Genomic DNA, 15,653 nt, shown 5'->3' with positions numbered 1-15,653 from the left:
AGTGTACAAAGAAAAGTTTGTTTTATAAATGTTGTTTGTTTTATAAATGCTTTTCTTGTTTTTCTTATAAAATATTTCAAAAGAATTTCACAGAAAGACATTGCTGAAAGAATTTCAAAAGATGTTTTGCAAAATATTTGCTCCAAACATAACCCTCTTCCCAAAACCCAATTGCAGACTATGAGTAAAAGATTCTCTCAGAAAGACATGGGCAAGGCACCAGCGGTGCAACCCAGAGGTATCCGAAAGCCTTAAGTAAAAATTTCGGATATGCATGAAGGCGTCTCGATAAAGACAATATCCCTTCAGGATACGTTGCTAGCAGAGGCAATGTATTCATGTGATGATAAAAGTGTAATTCTGCAAAAAGTTCTAGACAGTGATCTTATGTTTCAAAACGGAGAATTTAAAGACCTTCCTCTTCATATTAAACTACTTCTTGATAATTTACAGGCAGCATTCACCCTCAGACAGAAACCCTTATTCCAAATGACCCTTCAGGCTTTGGAATTACATCTTGTTAGCACCGGGGCATTTATTGAAGCACTCAGTTGTCAACTCCATGGCAAGGAGGATGGAGATTCAAGCTCCACAAAGACAGAACTACAGTCTCTAAAAAGCTATCTTATGGGAACAAGCTTTTCAAAGCTCCACCCTAAGATTCAGCAAAAAACGAGACTCACTATTAGAACCTTACCCCCTGAAATCCAACAAAATATATTAACTCATAAAGCTATAACAAGTTCTTATGATAGATGGATGTATCTTTTTAAACTGATAGTCTCTACAACATTTATCAGGACAGAAGACATAACAGGTGATATATGGTTATCTCATAAAGCTAAATGGTATGAGAGCTTTGGAAATTCAGACAGAGTTTATGAAAGAACAGGAGATATATTTAATCCCTACCCAGGATTACTTATCAACACAGAGACAGAGGATCCAGTAATCTGTGATCCCTTATGGTTATCTGAAATGCTAGAAGCAGGGTTTATCAGCAAATTAACCATTACTTCAGCAAATCAGATTAGTTTATTTCCCAGAGTCATCCAAGAAGCAGCAACACAGATTGGAGGACTTAATTATATGAAGATAGAAATCTAGAGTACTCTTCCAGTTTGGGACACTAGCTATTATATGGAAGCTCAGCCAGCACACATTTTAGTCCTTATCCATAATTGGTGTGGTATCCCTAAATATAACTGGTATACAGGAGATACTTATTTATCACTTGATGATCCAGGTGCTCTTGCTCAAGAATTGTCAAATTTCATGAGTAATAAGATTTATGAAGTATAGAAAGAATTAGACAGAGGTTTCCATTTATATGGCTACACCGACAGGATAGCTGTTGATGGCCCAAGACCTTCAGCAGGAAAGCTCATTAGGAAAAGAAGGATTGTTAAAGATCCCAGATTGATGACAGCCAAGGATCATGTTCCTGTTTTCATTCCTATTTCATACTGTGCCCTATGTAATGATTATGGAGTGCTCCATGAGCATGAGCAGTATGAGGACAACTCTGATCCGCTAGATTATGATAATTACGCGGATACAGACTAATAGACAGATAGACAGAAGGCACAGACAGACAAAACACTCTTCTGAACAGACAACGGCGACAGATCACTATTCACCAACGACAGATCACTATTCACTGGAGACAGATCACTATTCACTGGAGACAGATCACTATTCACTGGAGACAGATCACTATTCACCAACATGCATGAATAACTTCCAGACAGATCCATTACAGTCTAGACAAATACAGACAGATCCAGAAAGATATTTTGAAAGATATTCTGACAGAATTCGCATGCAAATTCTCATAGATAGAAAGTTACTATTCACTAGCATGCATATTACCAGATAGACTTTACTGTTCAAAATTCTACCGACAGATTAACTTGAGTTCCCTTTAATTAACTCAGGTTACTTTTAAAGACTTACCATAGTTCACTTTATCTATAAATAGACAGACTCAGAAGACAGAAGATAGGTACAGTTCTAAGGTCTAAGTTTCTAGTTTAATTCCACACCATCATTATCATCAAATTTTCTGTCTGTGGGGTTATAAAATTCTTTTAAGTTTATTATTTCGTCAATATTTCGCTTATTTATGTCTGTGGAATTTTCTTCTTTAATTTCCTTTTTTACCATTTTTGCTTCTGTCATTAAATCTTGTAGATCTACGAGTTTTATCTCTACACCATTTTGTTTAATTTTCATTTCTTTCTTTTCTTTCTTGGCTTTTTCTTCCTTTCTACAATCCGTAACATGGTGTCCATATTTCTTACACCTAATGCAAGCAATAGGTATTTCTATAGAGTCTTTTAATTTTAATAAATATTCTTTCTTGTCTGTATGGTGATCTAGTAGATTTTCTATTAGTTTTATTATTATGTCTTTTTGTTTTCTTTTTCTTTTATTAATCTTAAGTGGGTTGGTTGATTTTAGCTCTTTCTTTACTTTATCTATTTTTTTTTTACTAACATTAAATATTTTCATTAATTCATTTGTTATATCTTTCTCAAATTCTAATTTACTAATTTGTTTAACAATTTTATTATGTTTGTCACATTGTTTTTTAGTATGTTCATATCCTTTGCATTTATGACAAATAGTATTATTAACATGTCTGTCAGTTTTATCTAATGACTTAGTAGCAAGGATGTCAATACCATACCGGAGGCCGTACCGGTTTAGCCACCGGTACGATATATTTCGGATACCGGTCAATACCGGTGTACCGTTTCGGGTTTACCGCTATTTTTTATATTTATAAATATATATATATATATATATATGTATGTATGTATGTATGTATGTATGTGTCTGTGTATATATATATTATAATAAATATAAAAGTTTACCATAAAACATTACCTCAATTCAGAACTAATTATTCATGGTTTTAGACTTTAGTATCAATTAAAAGGGAAAAAAAAATAAAAAAATAAAATAGAAAACTTAAAAGTTACCATTTCATACTGAGAAAACAAATAATACTAATAAGTTAATGCAAATAAGTTACCATTCTATTCTAACAAAAATTCAAAAATTACAAAACTTAAAAAAAAAAAAAAAAAAAAAAAAAAAAAAAAACTTTTTTCTGTACCGGCCGGTATTGCCCGAAATTGGCCGATACGGCCGGTACAGCCGGTATTTTTTCCCGGTACGAAACAGGGGGGTCGAGTGTACCGGATTGCTGGCCGGTACGGTATATTCCGGCCGTACCGGCCAGTACGGTACGGTATAATCCGGCCGGTACGGTACGGAATCGATAACCTTACTCAGTAGTATTTAAAACTGTTATGTCTCTTTCTCTGTCTATTTCTAAAGGTGAATTTAGAATTTTCATTTTTTTAGTTAATTCTGTCAAACTATCATTTTGGGTATCTATTATAGATCTTTCAATTGATTCTAGTCTTTCTTCAATTTTTTCCCTTAAACTATTACACTTTTTGTCTTTTCTATTGACTACTTCTTTCACTATTTCCTCTTTTGCTTTTACTACACTATCTGTTTCTATCTCTTTTGTATCTAACTTCCTACGTATTATTTCATTCTTTTGTCTTTCATACAATTCTTTCAAACCATCATCATTATTTCTAGGACTATCATCTTTTGTCTCTTTCTTTGTCATGTTTCTTTGTTTTACTATGTCTTTTCCTATATCTAATCCTTTACATAGAGTTTCATCCTTTGAATTGTTTTCTATTCTTTCATACATTTCTTTCATGTCTTTTACCATTCCTTTTTTTATTATTTCTTTATTATTATCTATTAACTTCTCATGTAGAGATTCTTTCTTACTTGTCTCTATTAGGCTATTTTGTCTATCTGTGTCTAGCTTTTTACATATAATTTGTACTGAACTAGAAACTTCTCTATTGTTTTGCTTTTCCACCATTTCATTTAGTCTGTCATTTTCTATAGTACTTCTTTCTTTTGTGAGATCTTTTATTTCATCTTCTATATGTGTTACTCTTTCCTTAATTGGGTCAATTTCTTCATCAACTCTTCTGTCAGTTGCTTTTAACATCTGTAAATTCTTATCTATATCTTCTTTTAAACTATTATTTATACACCAATTATCTGTCATGGTTTTTGTAAAAGATGATCTTTGATGGGGTCCAAATTCTATTTCTTTTTCAAAATGTGAATTTAAAACTTTCATTCTTTCATAGAGGTCCAAAAAACTATCATTTTTCTTTTCAACTTTAGTATATATAGTGAATCTGTCCATATTTTCCAAAGATTCTAATTTTCTATTAATTCTATCTAAAAAACTGATGCAGCGTAGGCGTGTAGAAACAGAATCTAAAACACACAAATACTACAACTCTTCCACTAAACCTAAGTTCTACAAGAACACTAGGCTAATAGGCACAGTAATAGAGAAAACCTCTCTAGCAAACTTTTATTCAAAACACACATAACATAAATAATCTCTCTATAAAGAGTATTTATAGGAATAGAATTTCTCCTACTCCTTTTAAGAAAATAAATAATAAACCTACTTCTACTTGAGAAAGGAAAAAACAATTTAACTAGGAAAAGAAAAACAATTAAAATCCCAATTCAACTAGGAAAATGATTTTAATTCAAAGTACTAGAGTAAATAAATCCTAATTCAAATAGGAAAAGGAAAACAATAAAAACTATTTGTTTCTTCATAACGTGATTTGCATCAAAAACTATCATTGTATTTATTAGTCTGTCGGTTGATTTTATCTTCTGTTAAAGTACTCCAATTATTTGTGTTATTGTAGTTATAATTATCCATTTCACTGTCAGAATCAGAATCTGTTTCATATTCCATATCACTATATGACCAATTATCATCTATATCTTTCATGCTATAACCTTCATCATCAACTATATCATCATAGTCCATGTTTCAAATTAGTGTTGCCTAGCCTAAGTGTGAACAAGCAAACAGATGATGAACTGATAAATGTATTTATTCTCTTTCTAAGCAATTAATAATTACTGGCGAAACTATTACTAACCACTGGTATCAGCTCATCATCTGTGGTTAGTAATAGTTCTGCCACGAAATTTCCATGTTCAGATTAGTGTGTGCCTGACCTAAGTGTGTCTTAGCAACAAATAATGAGCGATTAAACATATTCATTTTATCTCTAAGCAATTAATAATTACTGGCGGAACTATTACTAACCACTAGTATCCTTGCTATCGGGACCACCTCCTCGGGAAACTCCATTGCGGGACCACCCAAACAACGCCTGTCTGTCGGCTACAACAAAGGGGCTGACTAACGTGAAACTATGGTTTGCCAACGAGTGTCTAGACTGACCAACGCTAACAAGGAGCAAGTAGTGGCTATGTAGTAATATAAGTTCCTAGTAACTTATTAATTGCAAAGAAATAAAACTCATACACCTACCATGGCTCTGACAAAACATAAATTTGATTCTTCATGCATGCAAGTTGCAATCTTAGGAAAAGACATTATAATGTAACATATGATCATATATTGACAGACGATTTAAATCAAGCACTTTAGTCCAAGATTTCATGCAATCTTCTTTTTTATCTTCTTCTTTTTTTCTTTTTTTCTTTTTTTTTTTTTTGAGAAGGAGATTTTGTGCAATCTTGGAAGAAATCTTCTGATGAAAGATAAATTTGACTCTTCATACATGCAATCTTTGGAAAAGATATTATAATTAATGAACCATTTATTGAAGGATGATTTAAACTTCATGAACATGACAATTGACATATTAACAGGGATGGGTATATTAAAACTTGGGGTCGTTATTAAGATTATGTGGCATACCATTCACAAGAGCAAGTGGCCAAGGCTGGCATTAGCCTTAGGTCACTTAGTTCATTGGCTAGGACCTCTATTAGAAAAATGTCTTAAAATTGTGGGTCAATAATTACTTTCACTAAAAAGAAAAAAAAAAACATATGTAGATTGTGCACTCTTTCCCTTACCTCCAAATACACTCCCAAATTTTTAAATCAATAAAATTCAACCCGATTGAAATTTTAAAGATTTTTACAAAAATAATAATAATAATAATTGTCAATGTGTTGAATTATTATTGATTATCTTTCTCGTAACAACTTGAGATTTCAGTTTTTGTAATTTATTTTTTCACACAAAATATTGTCAATATTAGGTACCCAATCTTCTACCCAACTACATACCAAACAATCTCTCTCTCTCTCTCTCTCTCTCTACACGCCAAAATCAAATCTAAAAATTAGATTTTAGCTATCCATAAATTAAAACTCATTCTAAAAAATAATAATAAATCTCCATCTCCTTTATTAAATTTTACTCTTGAACCATTATATCTGATTTTCTATATAAAATTAATCTTGGTTTGGTAAGTATTAATTTATTAAGTTGTGTTAAGGCTATCTGGTGATTCTATTATTAAGTAAAGTTGCAATAGTGCCTCCGATATATAATTCATATTATAATTTTACATTTTAGATAGTGTTTATCTTATTTTAAATACTTTTTAATTATAATTTCCTAATATAAAAATATCACTTCAAATGTGAAAAACGGAGAGAGAGAGAGAGAGAGAGAGAGAGAGAGAGAGGTTGAATTTCAAACAGGATATCATGATAAACTTGTTACTAGCAATTTAAAATATAATAAAGCATATAGATGAAACCTTACAAATGATTTTTAAAAATATTCATTAAAAAGAGTTAAACAAAAAATAATGGCATAATACAATAGAAAGATAATAAAGAAAACAATCATAACGACATTCAAACATGTAATATTGCAATTCTTGATTATATTTAAAAACTATATATTTTTTTTCCAATTTCACGTTTACAAAATTTTATTTACAGTACTTGAAATAGATTTTTCAAAATTGAAATTGATAATTCTACTTGATATTTGATTATAGTACAAGAAGATTAAGTGAATTGGTCATTTTATAAATTGAAAATAAGATGTTAGCAAATTCCTAATAACAAAATGTTAGATGTAACTTAGTATTTCAAAAAATAATAAAAATGAATTTTTTTTTAAATGTTATATATATATATATATATTATTGATTTTTTAGAAAAAAATATTATTTAATTGGTATACTTAAAAACCCCACTTTTTTTGTTTATTAAAAAAAACACTTATAACTATCGTATAGGTTTCAATTATATTGAACCGGCCTAACAAGCAATTAAAATTTCACTATCACAAAGAAAACAATTTATAACTTATATTACAAGAATCGGCTTGGGTAGAATGCACTGGATCCAATCATTACCTTCTATTATTTATAGTGGTCCCTCAAATTTTTAAAAAAGTTATTCTAACTAATTATAGTAAACTATAGACTATAATATAACTATAGTATAGAAAAAAAAAATGGAGAATAAAGAGACTTATACAATATTTGCACAGTTGCACTTCATATCGTTGAAAAAATGGGTCAATTATATAATATATATATATATATATATTTTGAAATAAATTATTTAATAAAATTACTATGATATGAGCTACCTCTCTCTCACACACACATATATATGAACTTATTCCCACCTAACATGCTTATAAGACAAAAAGTAAAATAAAATCATACTCCTATCGGGGATCCATATCAGTAATGGACAAGTCGTTCGCCGTATAAACTTCAGGTTCTTCGTTAGGAATATTTGCCACAATTGATTTCCTTCCAATAGAAAAAGCTGGTTTTTTAGGTAAAGGTAATTGTGTACTTTCATTTGTCAACATAGATAGCATATCTGACATGGTAGGGTGATCAATTGCACCATCTTGCACGCATAAGAGACTAACGTGAATGCATCTCAGTACTTGATATTCGACACATGACTCCCTCATTGTCGGATCAACTAACTCTAGCCCTTTACCTTCTTGCCATAAATCTCATGCCTAAAAAACGGAACAATTATTTAAAATTTTGGAAACACAAAACTATAAAAATATATACGATCTAATACGTACATATCCTACTAGATTGAGTGCATGCCCATCATCATAGAAGCTGTTGTTTTTTCTACCGCACACGATTTCAAGCATTAAAGCTCCAAAGCTATAAACATCTGATTTTATAGAGAACACACCCTCCATAGCATATTCAGGGGACATGTAACCGCTACAAGAAAACACAAGATGAACATTTTCATTTGAAAAAAGAATTGATGAACTTAAAAGAGTGGTAGGCTTTAGCATTATTTACTTTTTTCTAGAAGAATAGTGTGTAGTTAACTTACTATGTCCCAACAATTCTATTAGTATTTGCTTCCACTTCATTTTGCTTGAAAATTCTTGTCATGCCAAAATCAGAAATCTTTGGATTCATACTTTGATCAAGAAGTATGTTACTGGCTTTTAGATCTCTGTGAATTACTTTCAACCTTGAATATTTGTGGAGATAGATCAATCCTTGAGCAATTCCTTCAATTATGTTGAAACGTTTCTTCCAATCTAGTAGCTTGCTTTGATTTGAATCTGGCCAATATAAAAGTTAAATCTGATCAATAATATACTTGATATAAAGTAATACTAATAAGGGTATAAATTTTATGAAGATAACTAATGAAGCCCTAAGATGAATAAAATTTAATGTTTTCCAAACCAAATAGGAAGCAGTTTAAGCTTTTATAATTATATTAATTCTATGAAGAAAACAAATGAAGCCTTAAGATGAAAAAAAAATTTAATGTTTTCCAAACCAAATAGGAAGTAGTCCAAGCTTTTGTTGGGCATGTATTCATAGACTAGCATCCTTTCTTCTCCAAAAATGCAACAACCCAAAAGCTTAACAAGATTCATGTGTTGGAGTTTAGATATGAGTATCAACTCATTCTTGAACTCAATTATGCCTTGTTCTGAATTTCTTGATAGTCGCTTTATGGCTATTTGTTGACTTGTTAGCAATGTTCCCTATTGTGATGGTCAAACAAGGTTTAGTCACTGTTGGACATAAGTTAATTTATACATCTCTACTCAGAAAGTTTTTGGGGCTTACCATGTAGACAGGTCCAAAACCGCCCTCTCCAAGCTTGTTTTCTAATGAGAAGTTGTTAGTGGCAACCTTGATACATTCGTAACTAAATATAGTTATATTAGATCCATTCTTTCCATCATTTGGAAACTCACTCACATCATCAAATCTATTTGAAATCACTAAATTACACAATTCTTTTTCTTCCGTGGTTTCGTTATTTCCTGTATAAATTTACTTAAAATCAAAACTTCCATTTAAAGATAACAAATAATAATGAAAAAAGTGAAATGAATTATCTAACAAATTCAATTTATATGTGAATTATTTACCTTGAGGCACAACTTTTCTCTTTCTTAGTAGACAGCAGTAGCACATTATACAAGAAAAAGTTACAAAAGTAATGGCAATTACAATACCAATCCATATCCACTTTCTTTTTCCTACAGTTCATAAACAGCCGTGGTTAGTAATCATTTCAAAAAATTTCTCTAAAAAAAATTGTATATTATTGCATATTGACAGTGTTCAAATAGAATAGTTAAGTTTGAGTAGGAGCCGCTTACAATTAACTTGTTTGATACTTAAGTTAAAAAAAAAAAAAAAAAAAAAAAAAAAAAAAAAAAAAAAAAAAAGAATGATTGGGCATGAGAAGTATAATAGGATGTTTATAGAATACTTATGGTGACTACTTTTTTGCAGATTGTTTTGTTTTATTTATTTATTATTTTTTTAGTAGAACTATGGTGACTTGATCCTGATCTGAATGGTCAAATCTTTGGTTATCTCCACATAGCGCATCATAAGAAGCACATAGAGACAAGAGTCGAATCAAAATGAATTTTGTGATAAGACAAGGTCTTGTTCTTGTACCATGTACCAAAGTTTTAAGAATACACTACTGTAGTGATTTGAAAAGGCATAAGCTTCTTTGAAAGTACAAGGAGACAGGACAAGGATCCAAAAGTCTAAGTCAATACTTTTAGTGGGTGAGTTATGTGAATGAGTCTGAGAGTTCCATTGCACTTCCTTATAAAACGTTCACTGCCCTAACAGGCTCAACCAACGTCAATAACAAAATAAAGAGAATCAGACAAATATGAAATAGCTAAGCTAGCAAAACGTGCATACCCAATAGGCCAAATATACAGTCCAACAGTGTGTGTATCTACAACTATTTAGAGATAAGGTTCTCTTCTCCATGATAAAAGTTCAAGATCATTTGCTCTCTTCTTTTCTTGTTTTTTGTAGCTTTTGTGGTTTTCGACTTTTAGAGTGTTTCCATCTTTGGGTACTAAGAAATTTCCTGGTTGTTGCTCTGTTTATTTTTGGGGAGGTCATAATGACCTATATGTTTAATTCGGTGGAGGAGGTTGTTTTTAATTTTTGGTCTTTTCCTCCAAGTAATGAATTATTGTATCTACCCCACACTAAGAGACAACAATTTCAGCGTTTTCAATGTTTTCACGTTTGCACGTTCACCCCAATTTCAGCGTCTTCACGTTTACGCGTTCATCCCAATTTCAACGTTTTCATCTTTGGGTACTAAGAAATTTTCTGGCTGTTGCTTTGTTTATTTTTGGGAGTTCATAATGACTTGTATGTTTAATTCGATGGAGGAGGTTGTTTTTTAATTTTTGGTCTCTTCCTCCAAGTAATGAATTATTGTATCTACCCCACACTAAGAGACAACAATTTCAGCCTTTTCAACGTTTTCACTTTTGCGCATTCACCCCAATTTCAGCATTTTCAACGTTTTCACGTTTGCGCGTTTACCCCAATTTCAGCGTTTCACGTTTGCGCGTTCACATTTGAGCATTATTTTTTAGACCAGCACCTGGTGCACATTATAAAGTGTACATTGTAGGCAACAATGTGGCATATCTCTATACACTTTTTTTGTGTTCACTTTCGTTACACCAATTACTGAGAAGTGATTTTTTTACATCCTTTAGTCTATTATTATTGAAGGCGAAGATACACTCTCATAGAATTCAGTGGTCAATCATGGCTACCTACTTAATCCTTCTCAAATTTCTGTAGCTCTTCTTATCATCCTTTTGTACTTCTCATGCCCAATCCATCACTAGTGGAAAGATTTGTGTCTGGAGTAGTATAATAGTGGTCTTCTATATCAGTGAAAATACCACTTTTAAAATCAACTGTGCTATCATTATGCCTACACTGTGGCTGATTCCACCGTTGGCATCCTCCATCAGTGTTATATCCGTAACAATTGTGTGCTTCGCCTATCAATACGGTGTCGTTTTCGGAATTTCCCACCAATTTCCCCGTAGGACTAAGAACCCACCACATCTCTGGCAGACTTTGATTTTTATACTTGAGAGAGAAGGACTCTTCATCCCCATTTGAGACAACGTTGAAATCATACATAGATGTTAGATGTGGTGAAATATTCTCAAATTGGTTGTCTATCAAGACTCCACTTTTCCAATGAACCACCCCTCAATGCTTAATCACCGATTCAAGTCCCTTGGGGTCCCATTCAAGAGTGAAAGCCCCTGGAATGAGGATGTTTGAAGCTAACGGTGATGTGAGTGACCAATTTTGACCAGTTTTGTGGTTGACACGTAATTTCATTCCAAGAATAAGCACGTCCTCCAGAGGATCAAAACTTTGCCACAACACCTGCTTTGTAGATCCATTGGAGTACACTTCGTTGAAGACAAAATTTCCGGAATCCAATAAAGTAACAACAGTCTTGTTGGTAGCGAAAGAGCATATGGTAAAAGGAATCCCACCTTGGCGCCTAATTCTCAAGGCTCCATCCTTGTTTTCCAAAATAACCTCGTCAGAGTCATTAGCAATAGGAATGCCTTGACTTGAACGCCATTGTGGGATATAACACAATTGTTACGGATATAACACTGATGGAGGATGCCAACGGTGGAATCAGCCACAGTGTAGGCATAATGATAGCACAGTTGATTTTAAAAGTGGTATTTTCACTGATATAGAAGACCACTATTATACTACTCCAGACACAAATCTTTCCACTAGTGATGGATTGGGCATGAGAAGTACAAAAGGATGATAAGAAGAGCTACAGAAATTTGAGAAGGATTAAGTAGGTAGCCATGATTGACCACTGAATTCTATGAGAGTGTATCTTCGCCTTCAATAATAATAGACTAAAGGATGTAAAAAAATCACTTCTCAGTAATTGGTGTAACGAAAGTGAACACAAAAAAAGTGTATAGAGATATGCCACATTGTTGCCTACAATGTACACTTTATAATGTGCACCAGGTGCTGGTCTAAAAAATAATGCTCAAATGTGAACGCACAAACGTGAAACGCTGAAATTGGGGTAAACGCGCAAACGTGAAAACGTTGAAAATGCTGAAATTGGGGTGAATGCGCAAAAGTGAAAACGTTGAAAAGGCTGAAATTGTTGTCTCTTAGTGTGGGGTAGATACAATAATTCATTACTTGGAGGAAGAGGACCAAAAATTAAAAAACAACCTCCTCCATCGAATTAAACATACAAGTCATTATGAACTCCCAAAAATAAACAAAGCAACAGCCAGAAAATTTCTTAGTACCCAAAGATGAAAACGTTGAAATTGGGATGAACGCGTAAACGTGAAAACGCTGAAATTGGGGTGAACGTGCAAACGTGAAAACATTGAAAACGCTGAAATTGTTGTCTCTTAGTGTGGGGTAGATACAATAATTCATTACTTGGAGGAAAAGACCAAAAATTAAAAACAACCTCCTCCACCGAATTAAACATATAGGTCATTATGACCTCCCCAAAAATAAACAGAGCAACAACCAGGAAATTTCTTAGTACCCAAAGATGGAAACACTCTAAAAGTCGAAAACCACAAAAGCTACAAAAAACAAGAAAAGAAGAGAGCAAATGATCTTGAACTTTTATCATGGAGAAGAGAACCTTATCTCTAAATAGTTGTAGATACACACACTGTTGGACTGTATATTTGGCCTATTGGGTATGCACGTTTTGCTAGCTTAGCTATTTCATATTTGTCTGATTCTCTTTATTTTGTTATTGACGTTGGTTGAGCCTGTTAGGGCAGTGAACGTTTTATAAGGAAGTGCAATGGAACTCTCAGACTCATTCACATAACTCACCCACTAAAAGTATTGACTTAGACTTTTGGATCCTTGTCCTGTCTCCTTGTACTTTCAAAGAAGCTTATGCCTTTTCAAATCACTACAGTAGTGTATTCTTAAAACTTTGGTACATGGTACAAGAACAAGACCTTGTCTTATCACAAAATTCATTTTGATTCGACTCTTGTCTCTATGTGCTTCTTATGATGCGCTATGTGGAGATAACCAAAGATTTGACCATTCAGATCAGGATCAAGTCACCATAGTTCTACTAAAAAAATAATAAATAAATAAAACAAAACAATCTGCAAAAAAGTAGTCACCATAAGTATTCTATAAACATCCTATTATACTTCTCATGCCCAATCATTCTTTTTTTTTTTTTTTTTTTTTTTTTTTTTTTTTTTTTTAACTTAAGTATCAAACAAGTTAATTGTAAGCGGCTCCTACTCAAACTTAACTATTCTATTTGAACACTGTCAATATGCAATAATATACAATTTTTTTTAGAGAAATTTTTTGAAATGATTACTAACCACGGCTGTTTATGAACTGTAGGAAAAAGAAAGTGGATATGGATTGGTATTGTAATTGCCATTACTTTTGTAACTTTTTCTTGTATAATGTGCTACTGCTGTCTACTAAGAAAGAGAAAAGTTGTGCCTCAAGGTAAATAATTCACATATAAATTGAATTTGTTAGATAATTCATTTCACTTTTTTCATTATTATTTGTTATCTTTAAATGGAAGTTTTGATTTTAAGTAAATTTATACAGGAAATAACGAAACCACGGAAGAAAAAGAATTGTGTAATTTAGTGATTTCAAATAGATTTGATGATGTGAGTGAGTTTCCAAATGATGGAAAGAATGGATCTAATATAACTATATTTAGTTACGAATGTATCAAGGTTGCCACTAACAACTTCTCATTAGAAAACAAGCTTGGAGAGGGCGGTTTTGGACCTGTCTACATGGTAAGCCCCAAAAACTTTCTGAGTAGAGATGTATAAATTAACTTATGTCCAACAGTGACTAAACCTTGTTTGACCATCACAATAGGGAACATTGCTAACAAGTCAACAAATAGCCATAAAGCGACTATCAAGAAATTCAGAACAAGGCATAATTGAGTTCAAGAATGAGTTGATACTCATATCTAAACTCCAACACATGAATCTTGTTAAGCTTTTGGGTTGTTGCATTTTTGGAGAAGAAAGGATGCTAGTCTATGAATACATGCCCAACAAAAGCTTGGACTACTTCCTATTTGGTTTGGAAAACATTAAATTTTTTTTTCATCTTAAGGCTTCATTTGTTTTCTTCATAGAATTAATATAATTATAAAAGCTTAAACTGCTTCCTATTTGGTTTGGAAAACATTAAATTTTATTCATCTTAGGGCTTCATTAGTTATCTTCATAAAATTTATACCCTTATTAGTATTACTTTATATCAAGTATATTATTGATCAGATTTAACTTTTATATTGGCCAGATTCAAATCAAAGCAAGCTACTAGATTGGAAGAAACGTTTCAACATAATTGAAGGAATTGCTCAAGGATTGATCTATCTCCACAAATATTCAAGGTTGAAAGTAATTCACAGAGATCTAAAAGCCAGTAACATACTTCTTGATCAAAGTATGAATCCAAAGATTTCTGATTTTGGCATGACAAGAATTTTCAAGCAAAATGAAGTGGAAGCAAATACTAATAGAATTGTTGGGACATAGTAAGTTAACTACACACTATTCTTCTAGAAAAAAGTAAATAATGCTAAAGCCTACCACTCTTTTAAGTTCATCAATTCTTTTTTCAAATGAAAATGTTCATCTTGTGTTTTCTTGTAGCGGTTACATGTCCCCTGAATATGCTATGGAGGGTGTGTTCTCTATAAAATCAGATGTTTATAGCTTTGGAGCTTTAATGCTTGAAATCGTGTGCGGTAGAAAAAACAACAGCTTCTATGATGATGGGCATGCACTCAATCTAGTAGGATATGTACGTATTAGATCGTATATATTTTTATAGTTTTGTGTTTCCAAAATTTTAAATAATTGTTCCGTTTTTTAGGCATGAGATTTATGGCAAGAAGGTAAAGGGCTAGAGTTAGTTGATCCGACAATGAGGGAGTCATGTGTCGAATATCAAGTACTGAGATGCATTCACGTTAGTCTCTTATGCGTGCAAGACGGTGCAATTGATCACCCTACCATGTCAAATATGCTATCTATGTTGACAAATGAAAGTACACAATTACCTTTACCTAAAAAACCAGCTTTTTCTATTGGAAGGAAATCAATTGTGGCAAATATTCCTAACGAAGAACCTGAAGTTTATACGGCGAACGACTTGTCCATTACTGATATGGATCCCCGATAGGAGTATGATTTTATTTTACTTTTTGTCTTATAAGCATGTTAGGTGGGAATAAGTTCATATATATGTGTGTGTGAGAGAGAGGTAGCTCATATCATAGTAATTTTATTAAATAATTTATTTCAAAATTCTTCCAATACCTTAGAAGTCTATAATTGGTTGCAATTGTAACATTTTATTAAGTTTATT

General features: G+C 32.2%; 1 protein-coding gene and 1 pseudogene across 1 annotated transcript; one reads left to right on the top strand and one right to left on the bottom strand.

Moving 5' to 3' along the window:
- Positions 1 to 7,536: 7,536 nt before the first annotated feature.
- LOC115985931 lies at positions 7,537 to 11,913 on the bottom strand (annotated as a pseudogene).
- A 1,792-nt stretch (positions 11,914 to 13,705) lies between these two features.
- LOC115985930 (G-type lectin S-receptor-like serine/threonine-protein kinase At1g67520) lies at positions 13,706 to 15,192 on the top strand. Its single transcript, XM_031108815.1, has 6 exons — positions 13,706 to 13,751; positions 13,860 to 14,059; positions 14,145 to 14,355; positions 14,580 to 14,817; positions 14,936 to 15,061; positions 15,159 to 15,192. The coding sequence occupies exons 1-6, from the start codon at positions 13,706 to 13,708 to the stop codon at positions 15,190 to 15,192; spliced, it is 855 nt and encodes a 284-aa protein (XP_030964675.1).
- The last annotated feature ends 461 nt before the right edge of the window (positions 15,193 to 15,653 follow it).

Source organism: Quercus lobata, chromosome 4 (assembly GCF_001633185.2).
Source record: "Quercus lobata isolate SW786 chromosome 4, ValleyOak3.0 Primary Assembly, whole genome shotgun sequence".
Taxonomy (NCBI): Eukaryota; Viridiplantae; Streptophyta; class Magnoliopsida; order Fagales; family Fagaceae; genus Quercus; species Quercus lobata.
Note: the sequence above shows the minus strand (reverse complement) of the source record. Positions and strands in the feature narration are given on the sequence as shown.